This window comes from Bubalus kerabau, chromosome X (assembly GCF_029407905.1).
Source record: "Bubalus kerabau isolate K-KA32 ecotype Philippines breed swamp buffalo chromosome X, PCC_UOA_SB_1v2, whole genome shotgun sequence".
NCBI classification, from domain to species: domain Eukaryota; kingdom Metazoa; phylum Chordata; class Mammalia; order Artiodactyla; family Bovidae; genus Bubalus; species Bubalus kerabau.
This window is the reverse complement of record NC_073647.1, coordinates 29,588,567-29,606,033: the sequence shown is the minus strand read 5'-3', so window position 1 is coordinate 29,606,033 and position 17,467 is coordinate 29,588,567. Positions and strand designations below refer to the sequence as shown.

Here is a 17,467-nt window from a genome sequence, read left to right as displayed (position 1 = left end):
CTAAAATGAAATAATAATTACAATAAAATCAGTTGTTATGTCACACATTTATTTACTATTTTTCAAGTAAATTGCCTCGAGATGGATAGGTCTAATCTCAATGGTGATCCCAAGTGGATTGTTCCTCTACCAGGTTCTTAAATATGGTGAGAATATACTAGTTGGTAGAAGTTAGCTTCTTCTGCATGGGTGGCCCTTTTTTTTCTTTTTTTTTGAGCCCTTAATTATTTTGGGAGGCTTTATAGGTGGCTTCCTTGCATTTTATATTGTGTATAATAATCATCTCCCTGTCACTCTCACTATCACTGCTATATGTTGAGAAATGGCTATCATTCATGTTGCCATACAGTGCGTTGTCTTTGGGCTTTGTCTTGTAAGATGACTTGTAAAAGCACTTCAGTTTGCATGAAGAAAGTTGGACTGGAGCATGCTTCATATTCTCTTCTGAAGGAGTGATGAATGGCTCAGAAACAGCATTGTGAACAATGCATTTTTCCTTGTAGCATTGACAAAACTTCACTGGTTGAGACCTAGATAATATTTCTGCCCTACCTTCATTAGCTGGTCTTCTTAGTTTAAGATGTCTCTGGAGTTTGGTCAGTTTCACTATACTTGATTGCTCAGGGACACTTTGACTCTTTGGATATGGTGGAGACGTTTTGGTTGGCTTGATCGGAGATTGTAGACTTGATGGCCAAGTTGGCTTGATGGCTTTCTTTGGATAGTATGGACTGACCTGACCGACTAGCTTATGGGAATGAGCCCACCTATGTGCCTTTTTTGGACTGCGTGTTCTATGCAACTTTTCCTGGGGGAGTGATCCTAACACTTTTCTGGGAGCTGATGGCTTGGATGGGTTTTGTTGACTCAAGGGCCAGGCTAACTTTTCTGTACTTGAAGGTACAGAGGCTTTTTGTGGACTTGAGGGCCCAGATGACTTATCTATACTAGATAGCACTGATTGTTTTTCTGGACTGCCTGGACCAGCAGTCAGTGACTTGGACTCAGTGAATGACATTTTAAATGATGTGGATGTTTTGGTGATGTCTTCTTTCTTGACTGTGAAAATACAGAAGATTTGGAGTATGACAATTTAAATCAGAAGAGTACTCTTGCTATCAATTGAAAGCATGGGCTATTGTGTCAGTTTCGACTTCTGGTCTTTTTTTGGCTCTAGCAGGAAAATTGAACACAATAAGAATTGGAGAGTGCTGAAAACCGTGACTCAGGTTACAGATTTGAACTCGTGTTGAATGCTTTTTATTTTTCTTAATTTTACTGTTTCAACCACAATAGATAAAAATATAGTCATGTATGGAATGACACAAACTTGTTTTGAATCTACCATTGAGAGGGAGAGAATTTTATCTATTCTAGAAATTAAGCTTTTTATTTAAAAAGTCACAAGTTGATATGCAAATGAGGCATAAATGTCACATAAAAAATCTTTAGACCAAATTCATTGTTTTCCTATCATATTTAAACCATCAAATTTTGTATCCATATATGTTTATACTCACAAGATTACTCTAAAACCAAATGAATAGAACAGTGATATATTTCAGTCACCAGTCCTTGGATTGGGAAATTTTTAGGGACCCAGTATGTCAGAGCCAGCTTGATCCTCCTATATAAAAGGCAGGGACTAGGATCACTGAACACAATAATTTTCCATGTTATTACATCTTAACATAGTAGATTATCTAAAATGCATTACTATCTTTGGAATACAGAAACCCGACTCCTTCTCTCTCTCCTGAGAAGATTTTGATTCTGTCTTATTTAGATAGTCATCCCCTCTTTTCCTAGACTCAATTTATCATGAAATTAGCAACATGGGCTCAACTGAACCCTGAGTAGGAGATAGTTTTGGCTAAAGTTGATAATGTACTTGAGATCATTTAAGAGCTTCATTTAAGTGAACATATCCAACCCACAAGATGTTGGTAGCTCTTTTGACATCTAAAGTTCATGTTAAGTAACCAAAACAACAGTGCCTGTCTATGTTTATGTGCATGCATGCATTCCCCCCTACCCCTTGTATTTTTAATTCATAGGTGTAAGACTTATGTTGCTGCTTTGGGGGCTTCCTCACTCTCACAGTTATAGAGTTATCGTGAAGAACACGCATGCACACACACACACACACACTTTTTATTTTTAATTCAAAAGTGTAAGACTTACGTTGTTGCTGTAGAGGCATCCATGTCCACACAGCTATAGTGAATAAAACAATAAAATCTTAAAATAAAGCAGATGATGAGGATAACAGCTATGAAAATGAGTAGCCATTGCTGTACTCCTTTGCTTCTTCTCTGCCTGGATTCAACATGTGTACCTACTGTGAAATAAAATATGTCATCAGAACATGTGCTAGGTAATTAAGTTTGCTTCCATTTTGATGGGGTTGTTACTATAGGTCAAAGAAGTCAAATCTCATCATCAATTATTTACTTAAACATGATAAGTGTTCCACTATCATTTTCCTTGTTCTCTCACGTCCCCAGCCAGCCACAGTCTAGAAGCCAACTCTGGGACCTATCTCTGGCTAATCAGTATAATTACCTAGGTTACCCCACATCATGGCTTGTTCAACCCATTACCTAGGTCTTTGAGTGTGTGAATGTACTTGAGTGTTGATGTGTGTGTGTGTGAATGTGTATGGTAGGAAAATGGATGGGACAAGAAAAAAAAAACATTTTTGAAACCCACTTTGTGTTAGGTACCATGCTAGATTCACTCATTCACATAGAATTTTCTAGTTTGGCTGGTGGGAGGAGGAGGCAGGGGTTGGTGGATTGGGTGGGGACGGGGAATGAAAGGGGACAGTATGGTTGTACTCTTCATGTTTCTATGTTGTTTGAAATTTTTACATGAAAGTATAACTCTCAGATGTTGTCCTAGAAATTCTTGAAGACCTACTCATAGTAAGGTAGAAGAAACAGCAGATTTCTTAAACACAGCTAGCTTGTCTAATTAAGTACTTGAATGTATTTAAATTAATAGATCATAGTTTCTAGCATTTAAGGTTAGGCACATACCTTCAGTAGCAGATCCATTGCTTTCATTTCTATCTAAACAACTATTTGTCCAAATTGATAAAAGGAGGACATAAATGAAGAGATTCATGTACAGGACCTTGTTGGTTTCCTCTGCCAGGGAAACTGCTGGATTTACAATGGCTCAGCTTGCTTTAGGGGGCTATGACATCATAAACATTCTATGTCATATCCTGACAGCATAATCTCACCATGGGGAGGCATGAGCTCCTGTGTACAAATATTATGAAAAGACTTTTAATCATTTATTTCTCCATTAGATCAAATATTCTATCAAATTTGAATCAAAAAGTTTGAGACATTATTATGCAAAGAAGGCAGAGAAAATGGGTTCACTCTAGATACTTTATTAAATGTTAAGGAGGCACGTTACAGCCCTATAGTAGTTCTTGTGTGTTATAGAGGTTAAATCATCCTGGGGTATAAGCTTGTAGGAATTTTTATTACTAAAATTAAGATTTTGAATAGCCCTCAAACTTTTTATTGAGCTGCTGTTAATGGGTACCACTAAAGACTTTCTGGCTAGAGAGTGACATGATGAGATCTCCATTTTAGAAAAACCCCTCTAGCTGTTGTATGGAGATTAGATTGGTGGGGTTAAAGTAATTTAGGCAATTGGAAGGCTGTTACGTAGGTCCAGCTGATAGAGGATGATGGCTTGAAGCAGAGTGGTAAAGATGGAGAGAAATCAATGCATTCAAGGAATATTTTGATGTGGATAGGACTTGAGGAAGGGTAGGCTGTGGGGCATGAAGGAGAGAGAGGTAGCAAGCATGATTCATTGCTTCAACAAAAGTGTGTTGGATTTCTATGGGACAGGAAAATTTGTGTTAAGCATGAGCATTCGAACAAGCACAGTCCCTGCCTTCAAGAGTTGGAAACTAATGGGAGAGAGATACGTAAATAACCAATCACTAGGTTATGTAATGGGGCTTCCCTGGTAGCTCAGCTGGTGAAGAATCTGCCTGCAATGCAGGAGACCCAGGTTGGGAAGATCCCCTGGAGAAGGGATAGGCTACCCACTCCAGTATTCTTGGGGTTCCCTGGTGGCTCAGATGGTAAAGAATCTGCCTGTAATGCAGGAGACCTGGGTTCCATCCCAGGTTGGGAAGATCCCCTGGAGGAGGGTATGGCAACCCACTCTAGTATTCTTGCCTGGAGAATCCCCATGGACAGAGGAGCCTGGCGGGCTGCAATCCATGGGACACAGAATTGGACATGACTGAGCAACTAAGCAGCAGCACAGCACAGCACAGCACAGGGTATGTAATGGACTTCCCAGGTTGTGCTAGTGATAAAGAACCCACCTGCCAATGTAAGAGACATGGGTTCAATCCCTAGGTTGGGAAGATTCCCCTGGAGGGGGGGGCATGGCAACCAACCCAAGTAGTCCTGTCTGGAGAATCCCATGGACAGAGGAGCCTGGCAAGCTACAGTCCATAGTGTCACAGAGTCAGACACGTCTGAAGTGACTTAGCATGCACACACACAGGGTGTGTAATGTCATATACAGGCAGTGATGTTGCAGGATACAGTGCCACAAGAGCACACAAAAGGACTATCTCTTCAAAGTGGGACTTCTGGAGGAGATGACCCTTGAGCTGAGGTGGGGTTTTGTGTGTGTGTGTGTGTGTGTGTGTGTGTGTGTGTGTGTATGGTTTTTATTTATTTTAAAATTAATTTATTTTAATTGGAGATAATGACTTTGCAATATTATGGCAGTTTTTGCCATAAATCAACATGAATCAACCACAGTTGTACATGGGTCTCCCCATCCTAAACCCGCTTCCCTCCTCCCTCCCCACCCCATCCCTCTGGGTTGTCCCAGAGCACCGGCTTTGAGTACCCTGCTTCATGCATCAAACTTGCACTGGTCATCTATTTTACATGCTGCTGCTGCTGCTAAGTCGCTTCAGTTGTGTCCGACTCTGTGCGACCCCATAGACGGCAGCCCACCAGGCTCCCCTGTCCCTGGGATTCTCCAGGCAAGAACACTGGAGTGGGTTGCCATTTCCTCCTCCAATGCATGAAAATGAAAAGTGAGTGAAGTCGCTCAGTTATGTCCGACTCTTAGCGACCCCATGGACTGCAGCCCACCAGGCTCCTCCGTCCATGGGATTTTCCAGACAAGAGTACTGGAGTGAGGTGCCATTGCCTTCTCCACCACAGTGTAGAACAGGTTAAAACTTACTGACCAGTCACAGTTGGCTACTATGTAGCTTTAAAAAAGGAAAAAAAAAAAAAAAAAGATGAACTTAGGATCTAAAGTACCTTTCTACTTTTACATATAAAGATTTTTAAACTTTCAAAAAGAAAACCAAAACAGATGAAAAGCTCCCTATGTACTAATACAAAAAGATCTCCAAGATACATTAAGTGAAAATAACAATTTAATGGTCAAGTTAGTATGTAGAATACGCTCACATATGGTAATATAAATGTTTCAATGCTATTCTCTCAAATCATCCCACTCTCGCCTTCTCCCACTGAGTCCAAAAGTCTGTTCTTGATGTCTGTGTCTCCTTTGCCGCCCTGCACATAGGATCATCGGTACCATCTTTCTAGGTTCCCCATGTATATGTTACTATACAGTATTTGTCTTTCTCTTTCTGACTTATTTCACTCTGTATAATAAACTCTAGGCTCATCCATCTCATTAGAACTGGCTCAAATGCATTTTTTATAGCTGTGTAATATTCCATTATGTATATGTACCACAACTACCTTATCCATTTGTCTGCTGATGGACATCTAGGTTGCTTCTACGTACTAGCTATTGTAAACAGTGCTGCAATTAACAATGGGGTACATGTATCTGTTTCAATTCTGGTTTCCCCTGCTGGTGTGGATGCCCAGCAGTTGGATTGCTGGGACATATGGCAGTTCTATTCCCAGTTTTTTAAGGAATCTCCTCAGTGTTATCCATAGTGGCTTCACCAGTTTGCATTCCCACCAACTGTATAAGAGGGTTCCCTTTTCTCCACACCTTCTCCAGAATTTATTGTTTGTAAGCTTTTTGATAGCAGCTGTTCTGACCAACAAGAGATGTTACCTGATTCTGGTTTTGATTTGCATTTCTCTAATAATGAGTGATGCTGAACATCTTTTCATGTGTTTATTAACCCTCTGTATGTCTTCTTTGGCAAAATGTCTATATGTATCATATATAGACAGTATATTCAAGGAAGCAGTTATCTGGTGAGATTTTGAAGTAATGTTATTTTATCCTTTATGTTTTGCTCTGTCTTATTTTTAATAGAGATGGATAGATAGATACATAGATGGACAGATGGATAGACACAGTGGTGAAAAACATTGAATAAGGTAGAGTACAAGTGCAGAAAATACTTTCCAAAATTGGCTTAAGCAAAAAGGAACTTTATTAATTCATTTTACCAAAATATCTGAAGGCAGCACTGTCTTCAATCACCTGTTCCATCAGTCAAAAGCAATTTATTAAGTTCATGATTACATGCCTTTTATATGTGTTAAAAGGCACTCTCACTGCTGAGATTACAGCAGTGAGAAAGACAATGGCGCTGACCTATATAATATTCTGAAGAGGTTAGAGAGAAAATAAATACATGAGCATATGTTGAATGCATTTGTATACATTTCAGGTTCTGATAAGCACCACAGAGAAGCTAAGTTCAGGAAATGTGATAGAAGGTGGCAGTGAAGGTTTGCTTTGGTTTGAATGATCTGGAAACTCCTTTCAGAAAGTGCTATCATTTCAGTTGAGATTTGAATGGCAAGACAGTTCTGCAATGATATCAGGGAGTTCCAGGAAGAATAAACAGCAAGGACAAAGACCCCCTGGGCAGAAGTTTCAGTTGAATTAAATCTCTCAGGCAGAGATCAAATAGAGGTGAGGTAGGAGAGAAAAGCAAGACCAGATTCTAAAAATCCTAAGGGGTGGTGATGAGGGAGGAGAATCAGGTTTAGTTCTCCCTAGTCGAACTACCTCCAAGGCATCATGGAGGCCTGAGGTGGGAGAGGTGGATTCTGTTTCACATAAATACTCCCTAGGTTTTCAGGGAATAACTCACATGATACACCTTTATTCTCTAACTCCCTTGCATGTATTCAATTCACCCAATTTCTTGTCTTTTATCTCTCTACATCAGTTCTATCAGGTCAGTCTTACACCTATTTCATAAATAAAGGAATTGTATTATTTTCTGGTTGCTGCTGTAACAAATTACCACAAATTTAGCAGCATAAGTTAACATAAGTGTATTCTTGTATAATTCTGAAGGTCAGAAACCTGCAATGGGTTGCGCTGCTATGAAACCAAGGTGCTAGCAGGGCTATGTTCCTGCTGGAGGCTCTAGGGAAGAATCAATTTCCTGTGTCTAGAGATTTCTTAGGTTTCTTGGTTCATGATTCTGAATCACTCTGGCCTGTCCTTCCATCTTCACATCTCCTTCTCTGACTCTGACCTTCCTACCTCCTTTTTACAGGGACTCTTGTGATTACATTAGGCACACCTGGATAAATGAGGCTACTCTCCTATCTCAAGATGTTTAACTTAACTTACATCTACAAAGTCTCTTTTACCACATAAGGTAGCGTAGTCACAGGTCCCAGGTAATAGGGCATGGACATATTTGGGGAAGGGGACATGATATTGCCTACCACAAAAATGGACATTTAATAAAGTGGCTTAGCAAATGTCACACTACTCTGATGAGCCAGAGACTTTGCCAGACTCAAACTTGGTCTTTAGTTAATATTCTCAGTGTGAAATTGTTAGTATAGGGCACCCTCAGGACAGGGACACAAGGGTTTAGAAGGAATCCTGGCCTATTGAGACACTAAGTAATGGCACTGATCTGGTGAATACATCAACCTAGGTGTCTCTAGGCTAATTGGAAACATTTCTTAGTGGCTGAGAAACTCAGGAGTCACATTAATCTTGCTTTGATACCTAGCTCTCCCACTTAGTAGCTGTGGGACTTGAGCAAATATCAATACTTTATCACTCTGGATCTTGGTTTCCTCACCTATAAGATAAGTCACCAGGTAATCAGAAAGATTTAGTGAGATAATGCCTAGGCAACATAAAATATACATATTCAAACAACCACAGATATTATTAGAATATAATGTTACTTAGTTTCACAGTTATAGATTTTAGGTCAATGTATAGACGCTATTGTAATTTAGTGTTCTGCTTTCACTAGGGAATATACACAATAAAAAAATCACATTCATCTAGTCTAATTTAGAGATAGGTTTTTCACTTTTTTAGCCTGAAAAATCACCTCGTTAAAAAAGGAATTCTTTATCACTCCTATAAGTCATGTCAAGAAGATACTATCACAAGGTTGTTTTGTGCAACAAAAATTTAATAAATTGCTCTCAGTTCCTTGGCCTCATATTACTCACATTACTTCAAATCTGGAAGGAAATGACCCAGGTGATGCAACAAGTCACTTATTAACTCTAAGCAGTGTTAATTAGGAGATTTTAAAAATATTCTTAGAGGTCAGGCTCCTTCTCTGACTTTACTGGTCTCTCTTTTTAAGTCTCTGTACATACTAGTCTTTGCCAAGAGCTAGAAGAACAATCATTGAAGCCTCTTTGTTCTCCTTACGGTTGCATTATCAGAAAAAAAAAAGTTATATTCAAAGAAATATTTGAATACATTTTATGCTTAAAATAGCCAAGAGCAGGAAGACAGAAACTCTGCTCTGAAAATTGCCTTAGAACTCCATCTATCTTCTAGTATGTATGTCCCAAGAGACAAGGGTAGGTTTGATATCTGTACAGTCACAATCAGCCACATTTTCCTCAAGGTAACGCAGGACATACACACACCATAAAAGCTGGACTCTCCTTGTGTACTCTTACATTTCCCCTTGAATTGTTTTAAAGAAATAAATAATAAAATTAGTGTAACTTATTTGAAATATAATTAAATTTTAAATAATTCAAAATATAAGTGTATTTGTTTCTTTGAGCTGCTGTAACAAAATAAAACAAACTGAGTGCTTTAAAACCACAACAATGTTTTCACTCACATTTATGGAGGCCAAAAGCTCAAAATTCAGATGTCAATAGAGTTGGTTCCTTCTGAGTATTATGAGGCAAAATCTGTTCTGTGCCATTCTCATAGCTTCTGATTTGCTGGAAAACCTGTACTTTCATTCTCAGTACCATATTTACCTCTCTACTCTCTCACCTTTTAAGCCTTTGCAAAGAGCTCATCTCCTTAAGGGAGAAGGCAATGGCACCCCACTCCAGTACTCTTGCCTGGAGAATCCCATGGACAAAGGAGCCTGGTAGGCTGCAGTCCTTGGGGTCGTAAAGAGTCAGACACGACTGAGCGACTTCACTTTCACTTTCCTGCATTGGAGAAGGAAATGGCACCCCACTCCAGTGTTCTTGCCTGGAGAATCCCAGGGACGGTGGAGCCTGATGGGCTACTGTCTATGGGGTCGCATAGAGTCGGACACGACTGAAGCAAATTAGCAGCAGCAGCAGCAGTAGCAGCAGCATCTCCTTAATGAGGTCAACCAGAACTCTTTCATTAATACTTCAATATTCTGCCCTTTCTTTCTACGCTGCCAGTCCTCCCACGTTGCTCTTGCTTTTTTTTTTTTTTAATAGTACTTATCAACCTCTAACATAGTCTATACATTATTTATTACTCTCGTCTATTTATTATGATAGCTTATGGTGAACGATGTTGGATTTGTGATCTCCAAAGAAGAATATTCAGCTTCGGGACCAGAGACCAGGCTTGATCACTCAAGAGCTTTTGTGTAGCAGTTTTATTAAAGTAAGAAAAGGGACAGAGAAAGCTTCTAACATAGACATCAGAAAGGGGATGGAGAATGCCCCTGTAGCTAGTCTTGCTGCTGCTGCTGCTAAGTCGCTTCAGTCGTGTCTGACTCTGTGCGACCCCATAGACGGCAGCCCACTAGGCTCCTCTGTCCCTGGGATTCTCCAGGCAAGAATACTGGAGTGGGTTGCCATTTCCTTCTCCAATGCATGAAAGTGAAAAGTGAAAGTGAAGTCGCTCAGTCGTGTCCGACTCTTAGTGACCTCATGGACTGCAGCCCACCAGGCTCCTCCATCCATGGGATTTTCCAGGCAAGAGTACTGGAGTGGGTTGCCATTGCCTTCTCCGTAGCTAGTCTTATCAAAGCCTTATATACTTTTTTCAGACTCACTCCCACAACATAAATTTTAAATTAACAAGATTAGAACTAACAATAGAAAGATCTTACCAGACCCACTCCCATAATATACATTTTAAGATGACAGGATTAGTCAGAAGGTTTTTGTTAAGGAGAAACATGTCCTCCAGCAAGATACATTGTTATGTTGACTAAGACAAAGCAATGTGGAAAAGAACTTTGTCCTTTTCTCCTTGAGAGCCCCAGATACCTTTCTCCTTCTCCAGGGCTCTGGACGCCTTCCTCCTCCTCTTGCTCCTCCAGGAGGGAACCCTGGACTTCTTATCAACCTACCTAGGAATTGGCTCTCTCAATTATCTGCCAGGATGGCAAGTAATCTGCCTGCAATGCAGAAGACCTGGGTTGGATCCTTGGGTTAGGAAGATCCCCTGGAAAAGGAAATGGCAAAAAAGAATATCTTTTTAAATAAAATGCTTTCTTATTTTAAATGCTAAAAAAAAAAAAAAAAGAATAAGCCAAGAAATTGTATATCCAGTGCTCCTAAATGTATCCATTCACTAAAAAGTCACTTTACTATGTACTATGGGTTCTGGGAATATGGCAGTAAATGAGACAGACAAAATATCCTGCTATCATGAATCTTATATTGTAGTGTGGTGAAACAGCCACAAAAAAGTAAAGATGGCATAACATCAGGTGTGACAAGTGCTGTGAAGAAGACTTAGCACTCTTTAAGAATACAGTGATGGGAAATGCTATTTCATATGATAGACGGAAAAAGCCTCTTTGAGGAGGTGATATCTGAGTATCAACCAAACAAATTCAGGGAGTGTAGCACAAATGTCTAGAAGAGCAATCCATGCTGAGGCACCAGCATGGACTCTAGTTTGAGAGTAACTTTGGCAAGTTGAAAGAGACATATTGGATTAGGAAGGAAAGAAGAAAGCCTCTGTAGCTAGAGCAGAGAGATTAAGGTAGAAGGAGGTAGGAAATGACCTTGGAAAGATAACCAATTGACAGATCACATACAGTTTTGTGAGAGTCTTGGATTTCATTCCAGTTGTAACAAGCATTCAATGGAGACCTTTGTGCAGAGGAGTAAAATGAGCCGACTTATGATTTAAAAAGATAACTTGACTTCTGTGATGAAAATAGAGGAATTGGTATCAAGAGAAGCAGAGAGACTAGGCTATTGCATAATGCCATGAAGAAGTGATATTGGCTTGGACTGAAGTGGTAGTGGTGAAAGATTATGATAAATAAGATTTGGGATATAATTTTGGAGATAGTGACAACAGGAATTGCTGATGCAATGGATGTAGGAAGTGACTGGGAAAAAGTAATCAAAGTTAGGGACTTCTCTCTGAATCCAGTAGTTAAGAATCCACCTGCCAATGCAAGGGACACAGGTTTGATCTTTGGTCAGGGACAATCCCACGTGCCATGGAGCATCTAAGCCTATGAGCCACAGCCACTAAGCCCGAGCACCTAGAGCTCGTGCTCAGCAACAAGTGAAGCCACTGTAAGGAGAAGCCCATGCCCCAAAATGAAGAGTAGCTCCCACTAACTGCAATTGAAGAAAGCCTGCATGCAGGAAGGAAGACCTAGCACAACAAAAAATAAATAAACAAATTAATTAAATAATTTTTTAAAAGATGCTGCCTCTAAAAATTCATTTAAAAAATAGCCAAATTTTAATTTTCCTCTGAGTCTAAGCATCTGAGCAAATAAATTGATCCATTTTAAATTAATGGAAGCAATGAGGAAGATAAAGGTAGGTTTGTTGTTGGAGGATGGGTAGTAATGGAGTTCTATTTCAGAGAATCATAAGAAACTCTTAGTCATCTAAGGGTACATATCAAACACGCAGTTAAATATAGATACATACATTGAAGTTTTCGAACTGTGGTGCTGGAGAAGACTCTTGAGAGTTCCTTGGACTGCAAGGAGATCAAACAAGTCAATCCTAAAGGAAATCAACCCTGAAAATTCATTGGAAGAACTGATGCTAAAGCTGAAGCTCCAATACTTTGGTTGCCTGATGCGAAGAGCCAACTCATTGGAAAAGACCCAGATGCTGGGAAAGATTGAAGGCAAGAGGCAAAGAGGGTGACAGAGGATGAGATGTTTGGATGGCATCACTGACTCAATGAACATGAATATGAGCAAACTCTGGGAGATAGTGAAAGATAGGGAAGCCTGGTTGCAAAGAGTAGGGTATGACTTAGTGACTGAACAACAACAAGAAGCTACATCTGAACTAGATTTATAAATTTGGAAGTCATAAATATGTAGATAACATTTAAAGCTGGGAGACTGGATGAGATCACCAAGGGAGTGAATATAGGTGAAGATATCTCATAATGAAGCTTTGGTTTCCCAAACATTTGGAGTCTAAATAATGGAGAAGAGACCCAAAAAAAGACAGCTAGGAGGGTAGTAAGAAAATGAAGAGGATGAGGTATCTTGGTAGTAAAGTAAAAAAAGTATTCCAGTCCAAGTTAATGCAACAATACAAGTGAGGGAAATAAATGGTATATAGATTTTGAAGGAAAAATAATATTGTCTTTGTTCACAGAAGACATAATAATTTATATAGAAAATCCAAAAGAATCAGCAAAAGCTTCCTGGAACTAATAATTGATTTTAGCAAGGTTGCAGGATACAAACTTAATATATAAAATCAATCACTTACACATATACCATCAATGAAAAAGTGGAATTTAAAGTTAAAAACATAATAGCATTTTCATTAGTACATAGGCATAAATCTAGCAAAATATAAACAAAACCTATAAGGAAAATTACAACAATGAGATAAAAGGACCTAAAAAATGGAGAGAGACTCAATCTTCACAGAAATGAAGACTCAACATTGTCAAGATGTCAGGTCTTCCCAAGTTCAGCTACAGATTTAGTGCAAACTAATCAAAATTTCAGAAAGTTATTTTGTGGATATTGATAAACTGATTCTAAAGTTTATATGAACAAGCAAAAGGGCTAGAATAATTAATGTGTTATTGAAGGAAAAAAAACAAGTTGGAAGACTGACACTATGGGAGTTCAAGACTTACTATAAACTTTAAGACTTATCATAAAGCTGCAGTCGTTGCTGTTCAGCTGCTCAGTTGTGTCCAATTCTTTGTGACCCCAGGGACTGCAGCATGCCAGGCTTCCCTATCCTTCACCATTTCCCAGAGTTTGCTCAGACTCATGTCCATCGAGTCAGTGATGCCTTCCAACCATCTCATCCTCTTCCTACTTTGGTTCTCTTCCTACTTCCTACCTTCTATCTTTCCAGCATCAGGGTCTTTTCTAATGAGCTGGTTCTTCTCATCAGGTGGTCAAAATATTAGAGCTTTAGCTTCAGCATTAGTCCTTCCAACGAATTTTCAGGGTTGATTTTCTTTAAGATCGACTGGTCAGATCTCCTTGCAGTCCAAGAGACCCTCAAGAGTCTTCTCCAGCACCGCAGTTCAAAAGCATCAATTCTTCAGCACTCAGCCTTCTTTATGGTCCAACTGCCACATCCGTACATGACTACTGGGAAAAAAACATAGCTTTTACTAGATGGATCTTTGCCGGCACGGCAATGTCTATGCTTTTTAATACACCGTCCAGGTTTGTCATAGTTTTTCTTCCAAGAAGCAAGCATCTTTTAATTTCATGGCTGCAGTCAGCATCTGCAGTGATTTTGGATCCCAAGAAAATAGTCTGTCACTACTTCCATTGTGTCTCCATTTATTTGCCGGTAATCAACATAAAGTAGTATTGTCAAAAGAATAGATAGACCCACACAGTCAACTGATCTTTGGCAAAGGAGCAAAAGCAATACAACAAAGCAAAGATAGTCTCTTCAACAAATCAGACCAAACAACCAGACTTCCATATGTAAAAAAAGAAGATACATAGATGATGAATAAGAATATGAAAATATGTTCAACACCATATGTCACTAGGGAATTACAAGTTAAAACAATACCACTCCATAGTGGCTGAACAGTGTGGAGATTCCTTAAAAAACTGGAAATAGAACTGCCTTATGACCCAGCAATCCCACTGCTGGGCATACACAGAATTGAAAGAGACACATGTACCCCAATGTTCATCGAAGTGCAGTTTATAATAGCCAGGACATGGAAGGACCTAGATGTCCATCAGCAGACGAATGGATAAGAAAGCTGTGGTACATATACACAATGGAGTATTGCTGCTGCTGCTGCTAAGTCGCTTCAGTCGTGTCTGACTCTGTGTGACCCCATAGACGGCAGCCCACCAGGCTCCCCGTCCCTGGGATTCTCCAGGCAAGAACACTGGAGTGGGTTGCCATTTCCTCCTCCAATGCATGAAAGTGAAAAGTGAAAGTGAAGTCGCTCAGTCATACTCAGCCATTAAAAAGAATACATTTGAATCAGTTCTAATGAGGTGGATGAAACTGGAGCCTATTATACAGAGTGAAGTAAGCCAGAAAGAAAAACACCAACACAGTATGCTAACGCATATATATGGAATTTAGAAAGATGGAAATGATAACCCTGTATGTGAGACAGCAAAAGAGACACAGATGTATAGAACAGTCTTTTGGACTCTGTGGGAGAGGGCGAGGGTGGGATGATTTGGAGGAATGGCATTGAAACATGTATATTATCGTATAAGAAATGAATCCCCAGACCAGGTTCGATACAGGATGCTCAGGGCTGGTGCACTGGGATGCCTCGGAGAGATGGTACGGGGAGGGAGGTGGGAGGGGGGTTCAGGATGGGGAACATGTATATGCCCGTGGTGGATTCATGCTGATGTGTGGCAGAACCAATACAATATTGTAAAGTAATTAGCCTCCAATTAAAATAAATAAATTTAAATTAAAAAACAATACCACTACATACCTATTAGAATGGCCAAAATGCAGAACACTGACAACAACAAATGCCCACAAGGATGTAAAGCAACAGGAACTCTAATTCACTGGTGCTGGGAAAGCAAAGTGATACAGCCACTTTGGAAGAGTCTGGTGTTTTATTACACAACTAAACATACAATGGGTGCATGTGTGCTAAGTCGCTTCATTTGTGTCTGAGTCTTTGTGACCCTATGGACTGTACCCTACCAGGCTTCTCTGTCCATGGGGTTCTCCAGGAAGGAAGAAGAGGAGGAGGGCGCAGTGCTTCTTCTGTTTGTAACTTATTCTGCTTCATGCATTCGTTTCCTAAACCTCTTGTCACTTACATAAATATTTTCCTCATCTGGTTCTTGCTTTGAAAACCAGTTTCTCACTCCAAAGTCCCACCTTCCTGACGCTGTGGGATCTGAACTTTTGTGTTGTGATGACTTTCTGGACACACAGGAGGAGCACCTTGGCTGGTGAGGGGGGTGACTCGAGCTGCTGGCCCCACCAGAGAGGCAGTGATGAATGCCCCAGGAGTGGCCCATTTCAGTAAAACGTCCAACTGACAGTTCAGTCCTTGTTTGCCTCTGGCTGTTAATCTTTTATGCTTATGGATTAAAATATTTAGTGTGTCCATCCCAAATTTCTGTTATTTTAGGAGAAAGTACAATTTTTATTAAGTGGTTATGAACATTTTCTGTAATCAGTGCAACTAATTGGAGTATTTGATGTTTCTGTCAATTTTGGAAATAAGTACAAATAAAATTTTATTTTACTGGAGTGGGTTGCCATGCCCTCCTCCAGGGATCTTTCCAACCCAGGGACTGAACCTCCATCTCCTATGGTTCCTGCACTGCAGGCAGGTTCTTTATCACTGAGCCACCGGGGAAGCCCCAAACATACATAGGATCCAGCAATTGAACTCCTTGTTATTTACCCAAAGGAGTTGATAGCATATATCCACATAAAACCCAGCACACAGATGTTTGTAGCAGCTTTATTCATAATTGCTACAAACTTGAAGCAATCAAAGTGTTATTTAATAGGTGAATGGATGAAAAAACTGTGGTACATACAGACAGGGAAATATTATTCAGTGCTAAAAAGTTATGAGCTATCAAGCCCTGAAAGGACATGGAAGAAAATTTAATGCACATTATTAAGCAAAAGAAGCCAGTCTGAAAAAGCCACATACTGTATGATTTCAACTATATGACATTCTGGAAAAGCCAAAACTATAAAGACAATAAAAAGTTCTGTTGTTACCAAAGATTTGGGAGGAGGAGTGATGAATAGATAGAGCACAGAGAAGTTTTAGGTAGTGAAGATACTTTGCATGATACTATAATGTTGGATATATGCGATTATACATCTGTCCAAACCTATAGAATGAATGTAAAACTTCGAGTGTAAACCCTAACCTAAGCTATGGATTTTTAATAATTATGATGTATCAGTGTGGAGAAGGAAATGGCAACCTACTCAGTACTCTTGCCTGGAGAATTCCATGGACAGAGGAGCCTGGCGGGCTACAGTCTATGGGGGTCACAAAGAGTTGGACATGATTGAAGTGACTTGCCACGTGCAGGTCCATCATTTGTAACAAATGCTCTATTCTGATGTCTATAATGGGAGAGTCTATCATGTGTGGGATTGAGTGTATATAGGTAAACATTGTACCATTATCTCACATTTTTCCGGTGAACCTATAACCGCTCTAACAGTATGAAGTCGTTTTAAAAAAGAAAAGCATTTTGAAAAGGAGAACATGATCGACTGTGTCAAATCTTGCTCTTTCAAATAAGAGAGGGACTGAAAATTGATCACTTAATTCAGCAATGCACAGCCCACTGGGGGTCTTTGATAAAAGCTGTTTTTTATGGGCGATGGTCATGAGAGAATTGTTGAATGAATTCAAAGGAAAATGAGAAGAGAAGTAACACTAGAAAGCAGAGAAATGGGGTTATATCTTAAGGGGAGGTGGTAGGTTTGAGAGATGATGGATCAAAGGTGGAAGATATCACAGGTATCACATTTCCATGATGATAGGAATGACCTGTAGAGAGGGACAAAATAATAATTCTGAAAAAGAGGGGTATTATCAGTGGTGAAAGTGAAGTGTGAGTCGCTCAGTCATGTTGGACACCTTGTGGCCTCATGGACTGTAGCCTGCCAGATTCCCCTGTCCATGAAATTCTCCAGGCAAGAATACTGCAGTTGGTTGCCATGTCCTCCTCCAGGGGATCTTCAAGACCCAGGGATCGAACTCGGGTCTCCTGCATTGCAGGTGGATTCTTTACTGTCTGAACCAAATGGGAAGCACATTATCTATCAATGGTAAAGCTGCTAAATAAAGGAGGTGAGTGGAATTCAGC

General features: G+C 39.8%; 1 protein-coding gene across 1 annotated transcript; it reads right to left on the bottom strand.

The window, feature by feature from the left end:
* Nucleotides 1-220: 220 nt before the first annotated feature.
* LOC129639950 (uncharacterized protein CXorf66 homolog) lies at nt 221-15,729 on the bottom strand. The gene is made up of 2 exons (XM_055565245.1): nt 15,495-15,729; nt 221-1,059 (listed from the first exon to the last, which is right to left on the bottom strand). Exons 1-2 carry the CDS (start codon nt 15,727-15,729, stop codon nt 221-223), a joined length of 1,074 nt encoding a protein of 357 aa, XP_055421220.1.
* Between the last annotated feature and the right edge of the window lie 1,738 nt (nt 15,730-17,467).

Coding starts and splice junctions, on each gene's coding strand:
- LOC129639950 (XM_055565245.1), bottom strand. CDS start 15,729: ATGGACACACTAAATATTTTAATCCATAAGCATAAAAGATTAACAGCC. Junction 1,060..15,494: donor GATCCCACAGCGTCAGGAAG/GTGGGACTTTGG, acceptor GTATTTTCACAG/TCAAGAAAGAAGACATCACC.